Source organism: Megalops cyprinoides, chromosome 5 (assembly GCF_013368585.1).
Source record: "Megalops cyprinoides isolate fMegCyp1 chromosome 5, fMegCyp1.pri, whole genome shotgun sequence".
Lineage (NCBI taxonomy): Eukaryota > Metazoa > Chordata > Actinopteri > Elopiformes > Megalopidae > Megalops > Megalops cyprinoides.
The window spans coordinates 15,685-38,123 of NC_050587.1; the positions used below are offsets into that span (position 1 = coordinate 15,685).

Genomic DNA, 22,439 nt, shown 5'->3' on the forward strand with positions numbered 1-22,439 from the left:
CTTGTTCAAAGGCTTTTCAACACAGTCATCCCCTTCAGCTGTAAACACCTCACCCTTAATTGTGATGGTGCAGACAAAGTTGGCACTATGTTTACCATTCTCAAACCGAGTGTCAAAGTCAAAGAAAATGTACTTGTCATCTGTTTTTTTCAACGTGATGGGTTGAATGTAGCAATCATGTTCAGCGTCTGGTGACAAATTCTCGCCGCAATGAACACAACGCCCCATAACACATTTGTGACCCTTTGTTTCTTTCACACTAACATTTCTTACAATACTTTGTAACTTCGCATGGTGCCGCTACCACACCCGCCTCACCCAGGGAAATCGGCTGCTTGTGTTTCTCAAAACAAAACTCAGATTTGCAGTACCTTGAACAATCATTGCAATATTTCAACATCCTTGGCTTCTTGTAACATTCAGAGTCGTTGCACACGTCACAGCTGAACTTACTACTATGGTCTCTGCGATTACTAAATCCACCATAGCAAAACTGACAAGATATTGTATCATGTAGTAATGATTGTCATGGAGGTGCAGAAACACCATCTTGTTGTGCGGTGTGTCGCTTGTTTGGTACTTGTGACCCATGCTTGTACCAGACCTACAGAATACAACAATCTTGATTGCACTCAAACTTTGAAACATCTTTAAACCCTATTTTCTGCTGAACTGTGAAACCGACGCCTGTATGTATGTCTGTTGCGATCTTCTCTAATGTATTGGGGGTTGCTTGCGGGTTCAGATAATGCACAAGACAAATTGTGAAACATAGGTTGTTTGAAATGTTAGAAGGACAAAACAAATTCATTCTGTTCTTACTAATCACTTCATTATGAGCCAGGTCACGCAACTTTCTATACGCACCACGTTCTTACCCCGTGTTATACAGACTGTCAGTTCCAAATGGTCATCAACCATGATTTGTGTGTTACTCTGCAAAACTCTTTCAATAGCATCCAAGAAATGCTCAACTCCGTAACCACACAACATCACATTAACATCTGACGTTAGGCTAGGCCCTCTCAAGGTAATATTTAAAACACCGTTTTCGCCAGCTAACAGTTTTGAAAACTTGACTATGTCACCCAGCGTATCGTGTACAAACACTGTGTATGCAGCCTGTGTCGGGGGTTCCCCTGAAATTAAGCGACCTGTGTAAAACCACACTATTAAATCGGGGGCCTCATCACCACCGTATGATCACCAACCACACCACCCTCTCTTACCAATCTTTCTACATCCCCGTTGTTTAAACCATGATTAGATTATGTGTCAGTGTGACCAGCACCGTTTTATAGAGCACGTAGTGTGTTATTGAAAGTATCGATATCATCAGGCGTATGGCAAATGAAAACATCATTCAAACATTACCATTGTGTCTGGTTTTTGGATGTTATCCTCTACAGCTAACAGTGAAACGTGCTATATGTCCTCTGTAAATGTATCCCCAGATTCATCGGTGTACAGTTTCACACAACGTGCAACTTTGTCAAAAACATATTCGCCAACACGACCATCAGACAACACCCATTCATATTCCACAGCTTCTTTCTCATTTTGAAGAAATCGGATCAAACCCACAGATTTCTTCTTTTTTGGCACAAAAGTCATTTTGTCGTCTGCAGTAGTGGCGGAAATAGTAGTGAGAGGTGCCCTCTTTACACTCTTTGTTACTGTAGATGCTGATTTTTAAACAGCTAACTAGTTAGACTTAGGACTCACATTACTCAATCTGTACCGTGCCCAAGCACGTTTGACCCCCAAAGTCCAGTTCGTTTGACTAGTGTGATCGCTCCGTACCATGCCCCGGCACGGTACACTGAGCCATGCCCGGGCCCGCTTGAGGAGTTGGGCTCGGGCACGGTTCAGTTGGACTCGGGTACGGTACGCATCAGTGTGATCGCTAACCGTGCCCGAGCACGGAACTCGAACATGACATTAATGATGCGACTCTCCCATTTAATAAATATATCCCTTATAGCAACAGTTAGCTGGATATCTGTTAGTTATATGCCCAATCATATTAAATCCTTTAAACCATCATTTCCACCTAAAGAATCTATTATAGTTAACCTTATTGATTCCTTTTATAAATTTAAATACCTCAATTAAATCACCCCTAAGCCTCCTCTCGGTTAGTCTAAATAGGTTAAGTAACTTGAGTCTTTCCTCATAGCTTTTATATTTCATGCCAGGAACTAATTTAATTGCCCTTCTTTGAACCTTTTCTAGAGCTTCGATATCTTTTTTATAGTGCAGTGCCCAGAACTGCACACAGTATTCCAGGTACGGTCTGACTAAGGCATTGTATAATTTCAATATAAACTCTTTAGATTTATACTCAATACTTTTGGCTATATATCCCAGCATCCTGTTGGCCTTTTTTACTGCTACAGCACACTGCCTAGATCCTGTTAAGCTTGGGTCAACCATTACTCCCAAGTCCTTTTCAAATTGAGCACATTCTAGTTTTTTTCCCACCCATGAAGTAGTCTCGTCTAAAGTTCTTATTTCCCACATGCAAGACTTTACATTTATCTAAATTGAATGTCATCTGCCAGGTATCTGCCCACTTTTGGATGCTGTTTAGGTCTTCCTGTATTACCTTAGTTGATGCTATACTGTTGGCTAGACCCCCTAGTTTTGTGTCATCTGCAAATTTTACTATTTTACTACTAACCTCTGCATCAAGATCATTTAAGTATATAAGAAATAGCAAAGGCCCCAACACCGATACCTGCGGGACTCCACTTCGTACAGGACCCTGCTCTGATACAATTCCTCCCACAGTTACAGTCTGCTTTCTATTAGACAACCAACTTCGAACCCACTCAGTGATAGCTCCTGTAATTCCTGCAGATGTCATTTTCAATATGAGTCTCTCGTGCGGAACTTTGTCAAATGCCTTTTGAAAGTCCAAATAGATAATATCATAAGCTTGGTTTGAGTCCAGACATGCTGTAGCTTCCTCAAAGAAGTCCAGGAGGTTTGTTAAGCACGACCTCCCTCTGTGAAAACCGTGTTGGCTATCATTTAGAACACCATTTCGTTCCAGGAATAATTCCAAATTATCCCTAATGATGGATTCCAGTATTTTGCATGCGATACAAGTTAAGCTGACAGGCCTATAATTTCCTGGTTCAGTCCGGTCTCCTTTCTTGTAGATAGGTATTACACTGCCATGTTTCCAGTCATCTGGTATTTCTCCAGTTTTAAGGGATTGCTTAAAAATAACTGTCAGAGGCTTGTAAACCACCTCTGCTAGTTCTCTGAGAACTCTTGGATATATTCCATCAGGGCCTGCTGCCTTATTTGTTTTAAGTTTTTGAAGTTTATCTAGTACTTTTGCATCATTTAATTCAATTTCCTCCATAAGACTGTCAGAGCTGAATGCACCTGAAGGCATATGCAAAGACACTTCACTAGTGAAACTCTCCACAAAGTAACTGTTTAGTGTATCAGCAATAGCTTTGTTATCATAAACCATAACCCCATCCTCATTTTTTATACCTCTTATTTCATCCTTAACTATCCTTTTTTGACCATAATATTGAAAAAACATTTAGAGTTGCTCTTTGCATCTAGTGCAATCTGTCTTTCAAAACACCTTTTAGCTTCCCTTATTTTTTTCTTAACTTGCATATTACTGTATCTTGTATCTTGCTTGCATATTACTGTATTCAATCTTATTACTATCTGAGCTCTCCAACTTGTATTTTCTAAATAATTTCCTTTTTTGTTTCAAACTGTTCTGTAGCGACTTATTCATCCACGCTGTACATCCAGAATAATTGTTTTAAATATGCACCACATTTTTTTGACAGTTTTACCACTTAGAAGAGGTACCCAGTTTATATTCCTTGTATAATCACACATCTTAATAAAGTCAGCTTACCTAAAGTTGAATACTCTAGCATTGGAGAATGCAGACTTAACTTGCCAAAAAACTTCAAATGTAATTGAACTATGGTCACTTGTACGGAGTGGTTCCCCTACCTCAATACTGCCGTAAGCATTGCTGTTGTCAGGGGCTTAGTCAGAGTATCACAAATGAAGCAGCCAACCTGTTAAAGTAGCTAGTCTTCAACAATCATTCAGATAGGTAGCCTGTTAGCTAACTAGCCAAGTCTGTCAAATTTATCGCTAGATAGCTAACTTTAGCTCCCCAGCCAGTTAGCATCGATTAAGCAATGCATTGATTTTCAGTTAATTGTGCTGCATGTATATGAAGATTTTTACGGAGGCAGCTGACGCTGAGAGAGAAATTTGGAGCTTTCCTCGCCGACTACAATTCATGGTCATCAATAAGGTGAGAACCAGACCCCTTATTAATGCAAATACTCTCGAATGAATTGAAAAGTATACTATCCAAGTAGTACCTAATAGAAGATGTTTGTTGTTGTAATGATGACAGTAGCACACACATAGGTATTAGCCCTAACTGGTTAACATTAGCTAACATTATTGTGATTAAGCTGCTGTAATCTGACACAGCATGACTGAAACGTCAGCTTCCTCCGTAAAAATCTTATTATACGTGCAGGACGATTAACTGAAAATTGCTGTGTTGCATAATCGATAGCCATCTATAAGGCATGTGAAAGGGCCGTGTGTCACCGCGCCCAAAACGACTCCAAATGTGGGGAGGGGGGGGGGGGGGGGGCAACCGTGCTCAGGCATGGCACAAGGCAAACGGGTCTAGTGTGAGTATGCCCTTAGTCGCACAACAAAAAAACGCACAGAATACCAATCCCAGGTCAAACACATTTATAACCATCAGGACAGGTCAACACATGTCACAACATGCACAACATTTATTTGTATCATAAAACTGAGGATTAAAACTTACCAACAGAGCGAACTCCCCCATTCTCTGCTATACCTGACTTAAACATATAATTCCTAATCGTTATATTGTTGTTAACGCTTTTTCACCATGTCTCGCCCTGCACATTTAACTATATTTCATGTTTAGGAAAAATATAATCAATGAATTATTAATATTGTAATAACTAGAAGAAACTCTTGCTGATTTATGTTTTCATTAGCGTTATTAAGCTTCTCATAGTTTTCAGCTAGCATTTGCGATATTTTTAATGTTAAATCGCTGTTTCCTCAAAGCTAAAATTAGCTGGATTTTTTCCAATCTGGTGTTCTAATCGCACCGGTTTTAGCATACGCGCTAAACGGCAAATCACACCAGTGTGACCGTACCACGAAAGGGTTAAAAAAAAACCATGTCTTTTTAACAGTGTATTTTCTTGAACTTTAAATACAATTCAACTGAAGAAATAACCCTAACTGCGTTCAGAGTTATGAGGAACATCATCTATTTCCGTGTTTCCCAACCCTGCTCCTGGAGGCACACTGTCCTGCATATCTTCTATGTATCCTTGCTGCTTGACAAAATCAGGTGTGCTCAGCTAATCAAAAGTGCCACTGATGAGTTCAGTCAGGTAGGTAGAGCAGGGATAGATAGAAGATATGCAGGACGGTGTGCCTTCAGGAGCAGGGTTGGGAAACGCTGATCTATTTGACGTGTTTTTTTTCTTCCCGAAAACAAATAATTTTTAAAATATTTGTACGAAATAAATATTCGTAAAAACCCACTATTTGTGCTTTGCCGAACACTGTATTTGGATTCGGCTCCACCTCTAATACACACTATATAAAAATACACACTATCAGTTATTGCACAATAAATTATTGCACTATTGAGTTTAGCTGAAGGTGGCGTTCCTTCATCCAAGAGGAGATATCAGCGAGGCAAGCAATGATCCGAGTCAAAACCGTGGAGTCATCTGGCGGGAATGATAAGTATAGTTGGGTATCGTCAGCATAGCAATGGCATGAGAAGCCATGTGAGCGGATAATCGAGCCCAGAGCGATGGTGTATATTGAAAAGAGAAGGGGTCCCGGCACCGAGCCCTGGGGCACCCCTGTGGAGAGGCGATGGGGTAAGGATGTTTGTCCTTGCCAAGACACACTGAATGAACGCCCAGTGAGGTAGGATTCAAACCAGGAGAGTGCTTTTCCCGAGATGCCCATGTCAGCAAGCACGGGTAACAAGATACGGTGGTTTACTGTGTCAAAGGCAGCTGACAATTCAAGCAAGATGAGAACCGAGGACTGACCCATGGCTCTAGCTGTTCTTAGAGCCTCTGTCACAGACAACAGAGCAGTTTCAGTGGAGTGGCCACTTTTGAAACCAGACTCATTGGGATCAAGGAGATTGTTCTGAGAGAGGAACTCGAGGATTTGTTTGAAAACCGCCCTTTCGATAACCTTAGAGAGGAATGGAAGCAGCGAGACTGGCCGATAATTCTCAACTTGACCAGGGTCAAGAGAGGGTTTCTTGAGCAGAGGCCTAACCTGGGCCTGTTTAAAAGCCTCAAGAAATGTTCCTGAGGCCAGTGAGCCATTATTCACATGTGTGATTGTAGGCGCAATGGTAAGAGCAATGGCTTGGAGAGGGTTAGTAGGAATGGGATCCAGCGGACATGTAGTAGGACGGCTACGAAGTCAGGAGCTCTGATAACTCGCTGTCATTGAGAGGGGTAAAAGAGGAGAGTGAAGCGTACTTGCCCGAGGGAGACTGCAGGGGGTAGGTTGTATGGTTGCAACCTGCTGCAGGTGGCTCAGAGAATTAGCGACTGATTGCCTCAACCTTATCTGTAAAGAATGAGGCAAACCTATTGGCAGAAAGGTTTGTGGCTGGCTGAGAAGGAGGGTGGAGCTTCTGAGTGTCGTAGTGCTGCTGAGTTTGTTGTTGTAGAAAGTGGTTTTAGCATCGGTAATGTTGGATGAGAAAGAGGCCAAGAGTAGCTGAGAACCCTGTATTTCAGCAGTGTCAGAGGTTTTCCGCCATTTTCTTTCAGCAGCCCTTAGCTTGGTGCGCAGCTTTCGGATGGTATCTGACAGCCATGGGCGGGGCTGGTTTGACCGGGCAGGGTTGGTGGATAGTGGACTGGAAAAAGGCTGTTGTGGAAGTGTAACATGGTTAATAATGCTTCCACTTGCCATTGTACCAGAGGAGTATGTATGTGTATTTTGGTCTAGTGTTCGAACACTTTAAAATCCTTGTGAGGTTGCCTTTATAAGGGAATGATGCACCTTACGTTCTTCCCAGTTTAACTTGCCTGCGCAAGCGTATCAGCATTGCGGAAGATACATGTTCTAGAACAGTTCCGTGATTGCACTGTTTGTCTATTATTAGAGAATAAACCAACTCAGCTGGGAATCCTAGTCTGTGGTGCCTTTACATAACACAACACAAGATCACACCTGTTACAGAAGCATGCCTTGTGAATGGTAATGCTCTCTAGCCTGTGTTGTCTCAGGTTGTATGCTGAGTTCTTCCACCTGAAAAGAGAGTGAGCTGGGTGGTGTCGATCACTAAGGATGCTCTGTGCTTTTATCCTACAGCGCTGTGTGTAGAGTGTGTCCATGGAGGGGAGGTCAGAGCCAATGAATCTCTCTGCAGTTTTGATGACTTGTTGAAGAGATCTCCTCTCAGCCTGGGTAGTGTGTCCAAAGCACACAGTGATGCCGCTGTTGAGAATGCTCTCAATGAGTGCTCTGTAGGCCTGGATGAGGGACTGACATCTGAGTCCGACCTTCTTCAGCAGCCTGATGAAGTAAAGCCACTGCTGTGCTTTCTTCACTATTGTCACAGTGTTTATGGCCCAGCAGAGGGTTTTCGACATGTGAAGGCCTAGAAACTTGTGACTGTCGGCCCACTCCACCTCAGTACCCTTGATGGTGAGAGGCTGCAGAGGGGGGGCTCTCCTCCATACAGTAAGTCTGTATGACTGTATAAGTCACCCAATAATATGTTTAACCACCACATATAACCTACTGATACAAATGGCCATTCATAAGAACATTCATGAAAAAGGAAAAAAATATATACTGCAGCGTAGAGAATACTGTATACCTACATGTATGTGGTGCACCACCTTTGTGCTCAACTAGAGCAAGCTTACTGTATGCCTAATCATATGCTCAGTCCCGACACATGTACTGAGAGCGTTGAAAAAAAATGGTAGCTGCTAGGTAGCTTGCCAGAGTCTGTCCAGCGGAGAGTGTATGTTGCTACATCTCCCATGTTCTGTAGCTTGAAGTAAAAAAATCTGTCCAGGCAGGAAAAAAAAGGAACGCAGTCTTCACACTGGGAAAACACTGGTATAAAAACGATTAGTTTTGACTGTAGTATTGAAAAAAGCATTTAGAGTTGCTCTTTGCATCTAGTGCAATCTGTCTTTCAAAACACCTTTTAGCTTCCCTTATTTGTTTCTTTTTTACTTGAGCTTGCATATTACTGTATTCAATCGTATTACTCTCTGAGCTGTCCAACTTGTATTTTCTAAATTTCCTTTTTTATTTCAAACTGTCCTGTAAGAACTTATTCATCCACTGTGGATGCTTCTTTTTCAGCTTCCCTTTTCTCACTTGTGGAATGAATTTACGCTGTACATCCAGAATAATCGTTTTAAATACTCTCCACATTTCTTTCACAGTTTTGCCATCTAGAAGAGGTACCCAGTTTATATTCCTTGTATAATCACACATCTTAATAAAGTCAGCTCCTCTGAAGTTGAAAACTCTAGCATTGGAAATTGGCCTTAACGCTCAATGGGGTGGTTGCATTAAGGGAAGTCCCACTTTTCCACCAAACGGATAATCGCTTTGTTGGTAAAGGCATAACCTGGAAAAAGGCAGACCTTTCATATTCTTAAGGTGAAAAATGAACGCCCACAGCCCACTCTACTGTCACAATTATAGCTACACAGCACACAAACGGGGCAAATCTACACAATGAGTAATATTAGGTACACATCCTATATAATGTCTCTGATGGAGATCAGCACATAATATTACATGTAAAAGACGACACAATTGTGTCTGACAGAATTACAGTATAGACAATTTTTGGATTTTTTAATTCATTCATTAACATTTGGAATTTATTGTGCTTTTTTTCAATGTCTATCGAAGCAGAAATGAGCTTGCTGACTAGGTGTATCAATTAGCTAACTAGGTTGCAAGCTAAAGTTAACTTGCTAGTCACCTGCAGCTGGCTCTCGGCACCTTGAGGAAAGTAGCTATAAAACAAACATTTGCATTTACATTTATTTATTTAGCAGACACTTTTATCCAAAGCGACTTACAAAAGTGCATACAGCAAGTATAGCGACAGTACGGGGACAGGATGTGTACAGTTCCATAATGAGACAGTTCTCAGCTGAGAGCAAGGTCTGTTTGAGGACACAGTACTATTAGATTTGTACAATTACAGCCTATATGGCAACTAATACGATACACTTTCAAACGGTGAACTTCAACAACTTCAAATGGCGCAATGAGCATCAGGGTAAAGGCGGCAACAAGAAACAATTTAAAAAGCACAATTTAAAAAGCACAGCAATTTACGACAGCACTGATTGGGGGGGGGGGGGGGGGGCAGCAATTGTGTGCTGGGTCAGTCCAGGTAGAGTCTGAAGAGGTGCGTCTTCAGGCCCTGTCTGAAGGAATGGGGTGAAGAAGCTGTCCGTAGGGAGACAGGGAGTTCGTTCCATCACTGGGGAGCGATGTAGGTGAAACGCCGATGTCTGGCAGAACGAGCACCTCCTGCCTTGACCATACAAGGAGCGAGGCATCCAGTTGCTGCTGAGTGCAGGGGTCAGGCTGGTGTATAGGGCTGGATGAGTTCTTGGAGGTAGGCAGGGGCTGTCTTGTTGATTGCAGAGAAGGCAAGGGTCCGGGTCTTGAATCTGATCCTGGCAGCGACAGGAAGCCAGTGGAGGGATTTCAGCAGGGGAGTAACATGGGAGAATTTGGGGAGGTTGAAGATCAGTGGGGCAGCTGCATTCTGGATGAGCTGGAGAGGCTGGGCGGTGCAGGCTGGAAGGCCTGCAAGGAGAGCGTTGCAGTAGTCCAGTCGAGGTAGAACTGTGGCCTGGATAAGGAGCTGCGTCGCGTATGTTGTCAGGAACGGACGAATCCTCCTGATGTTGTGGAGGAGGAATTGGCAGGCCCGTGGCGTGCGAGCAATGTACTCCTTGAAGTCCAGGTTACTGTCGAGGATGACGCCCAAGATCTTTGCTGACTGAAAGGATGGTATTGTGGTGCCATCAACGGTGATGGAGAGGTCATGCAGGGGGGAAGGGCCAACAAACTGTGATACACCAACTTTATTAAGTACTGGGTATGACATGGTGACCACCTCTGAGAGTTTACTGATATCATGCAAGTATACTTCATATATCTCATCCGGCTAAACGTTCTTCAGTTACGCTATGTGATCAATGTCTGGTCTGTGAGGTAGTGCTCAAACAATTTGATGTGACCAGGAGAAGGAGAGTAGACTTCAAATAGGTAGGCCAGATTTAATTATTCATTAATCGGTCAGTGGCATTTCTCTCTCTCAGCTTTCTTTCTCGATGTGTGTATGTGTGGTCAGGTTTCTGTGTGTACCCTAAGATAAAATCCTGCAGGTGCCCCTGTATAAAACCAGTGTTGTCTTAAAATAATTAATTTTCGAGTTTCAATGTTTTTCAATAAACTATTACACAGAACTAAATTTCAATGTATGTGAGAATATGAGATGAAAATTGAAGGTCATATATATAAATATATAAATAATGTAAATAATATAAATATCAAATATCAGTAACAATATTTTACATATAAATACAGCATATTTTAGCCTTGTAACAGAGTGCATGTCCGTTACATGGACCTAGGTAAGCTAAGCAGGAATATCTGGGGCAAACATACCATCTCCCAGGTTGGAGGAAAGACATTTTATTTCACTGACTCCTTTGTTTGCCTCCTCCCAAACACACCCAAATCACTTACTCTACTCACCAACAAGGATACAGGCAGAATGTCTTAACGTGCAGGGTGGCCAACTGGATGGTTAAGGATTTCTAAGTCTTGGACAATTTTTTGTCAATGGCACCTCTTTTACAGCTAAAGTCAATGAAATGTTTGTGGTGTCAGGGCCTACCTGTGCATCCAAGGCCACCAGCAGGATGGACTCCATCAGCCGAAGGACCTGAGGGAGAGTGCAGACAAATGGGCTGACCAACATGGGAGGTGACTGTGGGGGAGTTTCTGGTGGTGGCTTGTTAATCTTTTATAACTGGGTTTTATTATACTGTAAAGAGCAAAAATACCCATGAAACATTTTAGATGTGGTAAGGTGATGTCAGTCTGCTGGTATCTATTGGGTTATGGCTTTTGTTGAGTTGATTGATTTATTTTATTCTGCTTAGTTTAGTTCAATATGGCTGATTTCCTTCACAGGAGCAACATTCAGTCAGTAGGGGACAGGCTGGTGAAGAGTGCAGTGATATTGAGAGCAGCAGTTTAATTCATGTGTTCTCTTTTTGCCTGCTTAGGCCATCATTGTTTGCATTTTTTTTCTTCATTGTTAGTTTATTATTATTTTTTGTTACTTTCACCGGTCACGGGCTTGGGAAAAATAAACCACCATCATCATCAAATCTTTTCACCTCAGTTTTCTTTCCATCGCCTCTCGGTCATTCCACAAGCCTCCTGGTGGAGGGTGTTCCATTTTACAATGTTGTATAGCTCACAGTAATGTCTAAGTGGTCTTGCATTTGTCATAAATCTGACGGCACTATGATAAACTGTGTCCTTTTAGTGTACTGGGTGCTACTTGCATATAAATAACATTCCCATAATCTTGTACAGATAAAATTTGCCTTGCACAAGATCCTTCCTCACTGACATTGAAAAACATGATTTATTCCAAAAATAAAAACTCAGTTTGAGTTTCAGCTTCTTAGACAATTCATCAATATGTTGTTTAAAACTCAGCTTTTCATCTATCCAAATGCCTCCAATCCAAAGGCCAAGATATTTTCGATTTACTGAACAACAAAAGTTAAATTCTTTAAATGGTTCCATGTCTGCAGTAAGAGTAGAAAAAACCATGGGCCACTGAGACCACCAAGTTTTCCTTGACTTTAGCATCAGATTCACATGAAAAAGTTGATTTTGAATTTCATCAGTTGTTAGTTGTGAAGGGCCTTCTCTATCACTGAGATACTTGTGTAAACGACAGTATCATCAGCATATACATGGCATTTACCAGACTTCACATTCATACCAGTGTCACTGATGTACAATATAAAAATGTAAACTGAAACTAAAACTGAACCCTGAACTCATACGGAACTCAGATTTCATACCTACTTAAGCCACAGACTTCTGTCTTAGATGTAAATTTGGAATCAATCCAACACGTTAACACCTATTCTGTACAATAGCAGGGCATGGTCGATAGTATAAAAAGCCTTTGATAAATCGATAAATGCAGTGATGTTCATTGTCTTGTACATTCTGAAAGTCAATGGTAATGATGTGTCATGTAATCTTACTTGGGTCTGTCTTCTTCCTCCATGTAGTTTAGTAGTTGACTTTAAGTTCTTAAGGTGACCTTAAGTAGGCTACTAGAAGCTACATCATTGTTGTCTGTCAGGAATCAATGCACAATAATATTAAAATGATCTACAAAAATTTCATTTGTCCATGGTGTATCAGGGAAAGCGTGACAGCTAGAACACAAATTGACCAATAGTAACAATAGGACAGAGCTAACTAGTTTGTAATGCCATTGGGAAATTCATTGTATAAAAGTTGTAAGCAATGTATAAAAGTTTATGTGAGGGGTAGCCGGCCAACTTCTTAATGCAAACATTTCCTGTTTTATTGATATTAATTAGCCTATATAATGTGCCAGTAAATATGAACGGAGTAGGGCAGATTAGAATGTTTGGATTACCTAGGTTATAAACCTTGTTTGATGAAATGTACATTTGCATTTCCAGGGAATGTGATAATGGTGCTTTGGATGTTTTACTCCTGGGCATGGTATAGGTGCGTGTCCAGCTGGTCTGTATGTGAGCAGTAGTGGACCTCAGGGAAAGGAGGTGCGTTCGAAGAACCGGACATCCTAGGAGACATTCTTATAATCACTCTGCTGCTAATTACTATTGTCTATCAATCTTAAATTGTATAACTTGTCTTTAACGCCATCTGCCCAGTGCCGGCCAGAAGCAGATGGGCTCCCCCTCTGAGCCGGGTTCTGCTCAAGGTTTCTTCCTGATAGGGAGTTTTTCCTCGCCACTGTTGCCTTAGGCTTGCTCTCAGGGGGTCTCAGTCCTGGGAACAATGTAAAGCTGCTTTGTGACAACTTGTGTTGTAAAAAGCGCTAAACAAATAAAAATGAATTGAATTGATTGTCGTGCTAGGCCAATGCGCTAGGCTAATGCGCTAGGCTAATGACATTCATTTAATTATGCCCCAAATATATATATATATATATATATATATATGTATATATATATATATATTTAGGGCATCAGAAAATGGTTTGAGTTCCAGGGCTGAGGAAGAATGTTATAGGCTAGGTAACACTGTAACACTGTGCTACGTTACAGAGAAATACAAAACCGCAATAATGAGCCTTTAAAATATAAATTTTACAAGTGCACAAAAAAGCGATAATGATTCTGAATGTGTCGGAACAACCAGCAAGGAGACTGAACATTTTGTTAATTTATTTCAACACAGTAGGCCTATAACATAATACATCTTATGAACTTGTAACACCAACACAATAACTTATAAAACAAATTATAAATAAAAAACAGAACATGAAGTTAAACATGCAGTAGCCTAAGTGAGGTAATTTAGCTTTAGCATATGACAATATATTTATTTAGCTGCATATAGCCTTAACTTTGCAATTCATTAATGTTAATTACGCCACTAATTATTTAGTATAATTGAATAACCCTTTCGTGCGTAGGCTACGGTCACACGGTGTGATTAGCCGTTTAACGGGTATGCTAAAACCGGTGCGATTAGAACACTAGATTGGAAAAATTCTAGCTAATTTTATCTTTGAGGAAACACTGATTTCACATTAAAAAATATAGCAAATGTTAACTGAAAACTATGAGAAGCTTAATAACGCTAATGAAAACATAATGAACCGTAATGTAACAGCGGGCTTCATTACATAAAAATAAGTTACCTGCCAAAGGGAAAATAAAGTTAGGCTACTCAAGGGGGAACTGGGAAGAAAGTAGCACTTTTCAAATAAATGTGAAATTTTCATTGTTATCAATAACTCACGTGTGTGTTCTATCAATACCAGGTGCCATTTTGTACAAATGGGGAACGGTATAATAATATATAAAGTATAGTTGTTATTGTAGAGGGACGAAAGACACAACTGTTACAATCGTCCCGACAATGACTCCTGACAGTTAAACCTGACTTGCTTCTAAACTGAGAAATTCTGACATGGCAAAATTCAGGATGCGTTAAAGTACTAATTAATCTGTCAAATGATCATGACTATGACACATGAAACAACAGACACAACTTGTCATTCAAAAAAAATTACCGCTTGAGTGAATTTACTTTCCATGATCAAAAACAGCTGCTCGGGTAGGCCTATAACTCCATGAAAGTATGATGTATCCACGCTGTACATGCTGAGGCACTCAGCATATCAGACTTGTATGGGCTCAGAGAAGATCGCCGTGTCTCTTTTGTCCCGTGTTACTTTTGTACAGCTCTCCCATATATGTTTCAGATGGTATTTCAGTCATGTTTGAGGTCGACGAATGATAGGCGAAACTTTGCATGAAGAGTTTGCATGCCACCTTCTTGGAATCGTCCTTTACACGCTCGAAATGATCCCACACTTTGGATGATTTTCTTGCTGTCTAAGATGGATGAAAATCTCACTTTGATTGCCTGTAATATGAAACACTACATTAGACAGGCATGCAATAGCATATTTTACTAGTACCCAATGTGACAAATGTCTACACAACAATATCCTCAACTATACAAGGGTACGAAAGCAGCTTTGTGCATTAGCCTCATAGATATTATATCACCCATCTATTATCTAAATATGTACATATATAATGCTTTTATATAATTTTATTACGTGTATTTAATATATGTACCAGAGGTTGCACGACAATTAATCATTATCTGTCACTGTGAAGGATGGGTTATAAAAATTTCGTCAGTCTATTTTATACGTCATATTTGTTTTCATTTACTGGTAATTATATAGACCTAAACAAGTAGGCTGCTGAAGTCAATTTCAAACATGAGTCCCAGGAGAATTCTCAGATAACGCAATGCTGATATATACATATATGTTTACCTGTACAATGGCATCAGGCATGCCAGCTGTCATCCGGGAAAGGCCATTCTTCAGTGCAAGCATGTTGGACATAAGAATCTCCAGGGTTGGTAGAAGGGTGCCATAATAGCAATTATTTTCTCCTTGTAATATATCCAATGCCAAAGCAAGTGGCTTCAACACTGTACAATATTCCTTCAGGAACTGATACTCTCGCTCAGTGATACTATGCTGTCCTCCGCGTGTGTATGTCTGTATGCAGTTTGACAGCCAGCCTAACTCCATTCAATGAACGACACAGGAGTCAGGATGTAGCGTCCAAGCTCCTTTGTTCTAATAGCCACATTTGCGTGACGTCAACGAACAATACACGGTTGGAATGTATTGGGATGAACTAAAAAAGGAATGCTGTCGAAGGCACAACAACTTAGAATTTTGGCTGCTTTGAGGGATGCCTGGGACATGAAATGTTAGAACTTTTAAACAGCGATCTAACTTTATTTACTTCCCATCAGGATTACATAACTCAATTAAAGCGGTAGTACGTGGCAGTACGACCTAAGCCTTATTTTAACTGAGGGGCGGAACAGATACCTTTAATCCCTAGTCTAGTGCAAAGGATGTTCAACTCTGTGACTGGGATTTCTGTGATGCGACAGAGTGTCATGGAATGAGTTCCATCAGGTTGTAGTAGGTACAATGAGCCTTCTTTTGGTCACTTCCTCAACCTAGTCTGAGGCCAAAGTGGAGCGGCTAGCTTTTGTCCAGAGAGCTGAGCACTTCCCGACAGCAGTTCTGTAGACTGCTTTTGATTCATTGTTACTTGTTAATCATTTCTCCAAATCATTGCTTGATATCAAGTGTAGCATATGTGGTGCACATCACAAGTGATGGAGGAGAGAAAATTGCCCGTCTGAATCTGTGGAAAGTGCTTGACCAACGTCTGTGAATGTCATTTCTTCATTAGGTAGCTCCTCATCAGAACCAGAACCATCAGTCTGAACAGGTTCATACATTCTGAAGGCTTTGAGAAAATTACTCCCATTATCTGTGACACATGCAATGACTTTAAGTGTCAGTCCATAAGCTGAATGAACTTGCTCAATTTCACTGGCTATTACGTCGTATGTATGTCATCCTCTGACTCTTTTGCACGCAATAGCAGCCTTTTCACGCTTAAAATTACTGTGGTCACTCCAACGGGTGGTCATTCCAAGGTAACTTTTATTGTTAGTGGTCCAAATGTCCACGATTGTGGAAACATACTCCAAGCCCTCAAAAGTCTTTTTAAGGTCAGATTCTATATCACCATAACATTGTCCAAGTAACTCGAAAACGTTTTCCTGTCTGATGGCGGCACACTTCAAGTCATGGGTATTTTGCTCGATATTTGTCTGAAACACAGTGATTCTATAGTAGACACAGGAATCATTTCCTCCACTACGTACCTGGACCCCTGCACTCCCGGACGTGAATCAAGTTTAGCCTGTTTAGGTGGTGTTGGGGCACTCCTAGTCTCTCCATCAGTGTGGGCATGGGGATCTTTCGCCACAAGCTTTGTACGGTCATGTTGTCTTAATAGGTGCTTGGACAGGTTGCACATTGAATTTGCAGCGGTAGAAAGGTGTTTCTCACCTGGGCATAGCTTACATTTCACAGAAATATTTTTGTCTTTCCGTCCAGTAAACTGAAAATAATGAGAGTATCTCCAGTTATTGAAGCCCCCTGTCTCTTCTTCCATGTGAATTTTCTTTCTGATCTAATATCTGTGACTCAAATCAATCCCTACAGCAACTGTACCTCTAGCTCAGCTCAGCCTCAGCATGCATGCACTTCGTGTCTTGCCTGTAAAGCGTGGCCTCATTCACCATTCACATTTCTGACCAATGACAAAAAATAAACACACAAGCGCCCAGGACCAGAAATATCCATTGTATAAGTTAAATTTAAATATTCAGCAGCACAAAAAACATTCTATTGACAAGGCGTGGGTAACACAGGAAAGGACATTTCAATAATCCAGTAACTGTAATGTAGTAACTAAAATTTGAACTGCAATGCGTTACTTTACTTCATTATGAAGAACAGTAATTAAATTACAGTAACACATTACTTTGTAACTCGTTACCCCCAACATTAAGCCCTCTTCTGAATGCCAGCTGATCCAGTGGCATTTCTGTGCCATGTGTTCTGCATAACTACGTCAGGCATGAACATGTAGAATGGGGCCCACCACTTTTTTAAATAAATACTTTTTTGAAGTTTCTTGCCTTCAGCTCGGGAGTATCTCATGGTTTTCCCAATGGGGTTGTTAGGCTGACAATTGGAAGCCAATGTGACAACACTGTTGTCATGCCATTGTGTCACTACCACCATGCTGGTAGGGGAGTAATAGTGGTTATATGTACCCCTTGGTGTCTTACTCATACCTTTGAGTGCTTGTAGATGGCAGTTTTGGACCCTGTTGGCTGTCCGAGTCCCAGTGGCACCTAATCCCTGTTCACCAAGCACCTGCAGGAGTGGAACTGAGGTGATAAAGTTGTCAAATGTCACCTACAAGCTCATTTGCTTGTAGTAAGCCAGTTAGGTCCATGACCGTTGCAACCCCAAGACCAAGCCCAAGCCCAAGCTTCTTGTCAGCCATTCCTGCATATGGCTAACACTGCACCAGGTAGCCATGCGGTGTGTTGAGGCACCACATTTTGTATCCAAATCAGATGGGCTTGCCCTTCATGAATTGCTTGAACTTCTTGTTCATTAATTCAACCAGCGGCCTAACTTTTCCAAGTTTATCTCCTAGGGGGAGGTTAGTGTTGTCAGCGAGATGGAGATATTGTAGAATCTCTCCAAAGCATCTCCTTGTCAACACCTGACAGACCAAGGGGTTGTTTACATCCTCACTCTCCTCCCACATCATCCGTCTTCGTGGTACTGTACTGTAGCCACTGATAAGGAACATGGTGATAAATGCTAGCATTTCTAATGGGGACACATGGTGGTCATGTTTGCCTTTGAATGAGGCATACAATTGGCTTTGATCACAAAGGAATTGTATAACCTCATCATTGTCATTGTCAGTATGTTCCTCTGTAGCTGTCCACTGAAACTGGCTTTGCCGGTACCTGGGAATATCTTTCCCCCTTATCCACTGTCTTTTAGTTTTGCTGTCTTGTGAGGTGGTGGGCAAGTCTTCATTCTCCTCGTCTTCCTCAGATTCAGAGCATAGTCTCTCCTCTTCACCATTTCTGTAGACAGTGGCATCTGCTATGTGGTCCAACTGACAAGCTGACAAATTGTCTATGGTTCCACCCATTTCATCATCCCCACTCTCCTCAGCACTGTCTTCACTTTCATCAGGTGGCATAATAAAAATATCTGCCCAGTCAGTTTCTTCAGATTGAATTATATCATTCACTTCTTGAACAGTGAATATTTTCTTGCGATGTGCCATTTTGCAGTTTCTCTGCCCTGTATATTGGATGCATCCAAATGCTGCAGTGACATTTAGTACTATGTGAGGTCACTTCTCCCTCAAATTAAGCAAAGCATGAAGTTCAGGAGTACACTATTTGTAAACACAATTTATTGAGAAGTGCTAAGAGGGGTGTGTTAGAGCCCATGTCCCTATAGACAAAACAAGACAGCTCAAAGCTAACTATTTGTAAATACTACAAGTTCAATTGGAAGTCATGATCAATGAATGAATTTATTGTATATTTATTATATAAATAAATATATAAATAAATATATAATATATATTATGGGATTATTATATTTGTTACGGCCAGACTCCTGCCAAAGGTGACTACAGGCAGTCACGGGGCAGTTGGCAGGACAAATACTCCGCACATAATAGTACAACAACCCGGCTACTCACTCTTCCGTGTTTGATCCAGCCGGGCAGAAGACGCAGCGGCGAGTGCTTCGCAGTTTTAACTGGCTGAACAGTATTTATACGGATCAGAGAAAGATAGTTGGAGAGATAGCAGTGCACAGGAGTTTTAGAAAGAGTGGTTTGAGAGAGGGAAGAAGGTAATGTGGAGTAAAGAAAAGTGGAGATCTGGAGATCGGTGCGCAAAAGAATGAAATGAAACGGAGGGGACCGACCAGTCTGCAATAGACCGTCGGACCGGCTCCACCATCCTACCCAAAACAACAAAACAAAACTAGAAAATAAACTCGACAAAAAAATGCACCACTGTCTCACGAACTTTATACATAAAGCTGCTCTTAAACATGAAGTGACAACTAAATTCGCACAATATACTACGCTGGTACTCACTCAAATTCCCCGACGACTGTGCTTGCCGCCATAGACGTTTAAATTACCTGAGGTGCACACGTTCGTGCACCTGTGACCCTGACGTTACGTGACCCATAACCCCTACTTCCGTGCACCCTTTACCTGACGTCATGTGGCATACCCGTAACATATTATATATAATAGTGTGTGTGTGTGTGTGTGTGTGTGTGTGTGTGTGTGTGTGTGTTCATTCTCAGGCAGGTGAGTAGATCTGTGTGTGCACATGTGCACTATATATAGGAATTGGATTTGGTTGTTATTGTAGGTGTCTCCATTGAAATACATTGAAATCTCACACATTCAGTAAGTTGTGTGTGTGTGTGAGACAAGTGAACATTTATCATGATTTCCTCATGATATTAGTCTATTCTATTAGGAAAGAGAAAATCATCCAAATCAGTTAAATATAAATGGATTTATTCAGAAAAATAGAAGAAATGTACAAAAAAGTAACCCCTTGTGACCAGAGACTTAAAAAAGTACAAAAAGAAAAAAGCTCGAACACAAAACCTAGAATGAGCTGAATGAAATAAATGGTACATTTCAGCCCAGAACAAGTCAAATAACAAAAATATGTGATATAGGTGTGCCTACTTCTGGTATTTATGGTTGAAAATGTACTGTAAAGTCAATTTTGTAAATTTTTTGGCAATTTTAGAAAATTCGAACTTTGACTGACAAAAGAGGTATGAAATTTTCAAATTTCAATTTTCAAATTTCGAATGGATAGCAATGTGCACAGACTACACAGACACCAACTTTCATCAAATTTGAATAAATTGAAAAAATACTATTTACTTTTTATAGTGTCTGAGCTTAAATGGGTTAATATTAATTCTAGAATGTTTTGTTCTTAATTTCAATTTCCACTTGTTTATAGTGGTCTACTAGCCAACCAGAAGGTGGACGATGGAATCAATTGGAAAAAAAAATCACCCTACTAAAGTAGCTAAACTTTACTAACGTAAAGAACAGTAGGGCTAGCTAGCTAATTACATTACATTAGCTAGCTAGCCGGATAATCTCTAGTTTTCTAAGTGGCTAATAGCCCCGGAGTGACGTGATTTTTCTATAATTGTTTTATATGGTACACAGAAGTCGCAACAGCTCTTGTTGTATGTATTGTACATACAACAAACGCTTCAAGTCAAGTTCCACTCTGTTATACAGTCTGTCTGTTGTTTTGCTATAAACACCTGCTTTTTCAGGGCGAAAATATTCAGGGCTATAGCCCCAGATGATCAGACCTAATGATGCCACTGGTTTAGAATGAATGTTGCTTTGTTGGGTCACTTGTAAATAGCCATTCTAATCTACTGTTCTAATCATATGGTTTGACTGTACACTGTAGGGACCACTCTAGAATGATCACACCCATTTGAGCGTACATGCGAAAGAGCTGTAGTAGTGCACACACATACATTTGAGGCATTTTTACTGCATTTATTTTGCAGCTAGTCATGAAGATGTAATCTATAGCATTGATTCTCCATCCTGCTCCTGGGGCATCTTTCCCTGCTCTACCTACCTGACTGAACTCATCAGAGGCACTTTTGATTAGCTGAGCACACCTGATTTAATCAAGCAGCAAGGATAGACAGCAGATATACAGGACAGGGGGGCTCCAGGAGTAGGATTGAGAAACACTGATCTATAGCAATGAATGGCTGTCATACTAAGGCATAAGACTAATTTGCTCATTTTAGTCATGAGCAATATAGAAGCATTATATTTCATTCTAAATCTCTACATTAACAGGTAGGATGAATGCAAATAAAAAACAAGCTTGTTCCAGAGATTTAAGAAAAAATTAGATAGAGTTGATTTTTTAAAAAATAGAGCTATGATACTGCTGGAATGTGGCATAGATACTCTGTAGGGCATGTTAGCTTCTGCGTCACCTGTTCAGGGGTTATGATCTTCAGATATATAAGCCTGTGACTTATGCAAAATTTCTCCCATTTGAATGACCCTTGGGCAGAAAGACAGTCTTGACACCTTCAGTTCAGTGGTGAGCCTAATTAGTTGCAGACTTCAGCCGGTGCTTGAAGTCACATGACCACACAGCTTTGTCTCAGACTGCCCAGTTGGGTCAGACACAGAGGGAGGAGGGATGGGCATATATGCAGAGAGATAGGAAGGCACACACCAACTCCAATAGTGACATTAAGAGCAGTAGTAATAAACACATACTTAATGCAAACATGAAACCACACATTGCGTTTAATCTTCAGGAAATGCACACAAATTTTTTTCAATTCAACAAATAGTTTTCAATTCAATTCAATTAATTTTTATTTGTATAGCGCTTTTTACAACACAAGTTGTCACAAAGCAGCTTTACATTGTTCCCAGGCCTGAGACCCCCTGAGAGCAAGCATAAGGCAACAGTGGCAAGGAAAAACTCCCTATCAGGAAGAAACCTTGAGCAGAACCCGGCTCAGAGGGGGAGCCCATCTGCTTCTGGCCGGCACTGGGCAGATAGCGTTAAAGACAAGTTATACAATGTACAATAGACAGTAATAGACAGTAGTAATTAACAGCAGAGTGATGGGCAGGGCAGCGAGGTAGCAGGACTGGAAATCGGGACGCTTTGGCTACAGCTCCGGACAGGAAGCAAACAGAAATCAGTGATTAGTGGATGATAAGAATGGCAGGGATGTAGAACAGAGAGGCAGGAGAGGAGGGGCAGTGAAAAAGGTGCCAGTGTGCAACAAGGAAAGAAAACCCTGGCAGGCTAACATTATGGCAGCATACCTAGTGGACGGGAGGCAAGGGACCAGCATAGTCATGAGGGCGACCCTAAGACAGTCAACATCAGATCACGGCAGAGTCCATGATAAAGTGACAGCAATGACCACTTAGTCCACCAGAGACTCTATGATCCACGCCAGCACCAGGCCATGTCCCTCAGCTGAAGGATTTACG

The 22,439-nt window shown here is 41.0% G+C and overlaps 1 protein-coding gene across 1 annotated transcript in view; it reads right to left on the reverse strand.

Moving 5' to 3' along the window:
- Positions 1-7,426: 7,426 nt before the first annotated feature.
- The window catches only part of LOC118777393 (zinc finger protein GLIS3-like), a gene marked incomplete at its 3' end in the record, with an annotated part of 76,245 nt that continues 61,232 nt past the window's right edge, over positions 7,427-22,439 (reverse strand). Inside the window, exons 10-11 of the mRNA XM_036528230.1 lie at positions 11,015-11,062; positions 7,427-7,772 (exon numbers count right to left, since the gene is read on the reverse strand). Coding sequence (XP_036384123.1) covers positions 7,427-7,772; positions 11,015-11,062 — 394 coding nt within the window. The remainder of the gene's footprint in view (positions 7,773-11,014; positions 11,063-22,439) is intronic.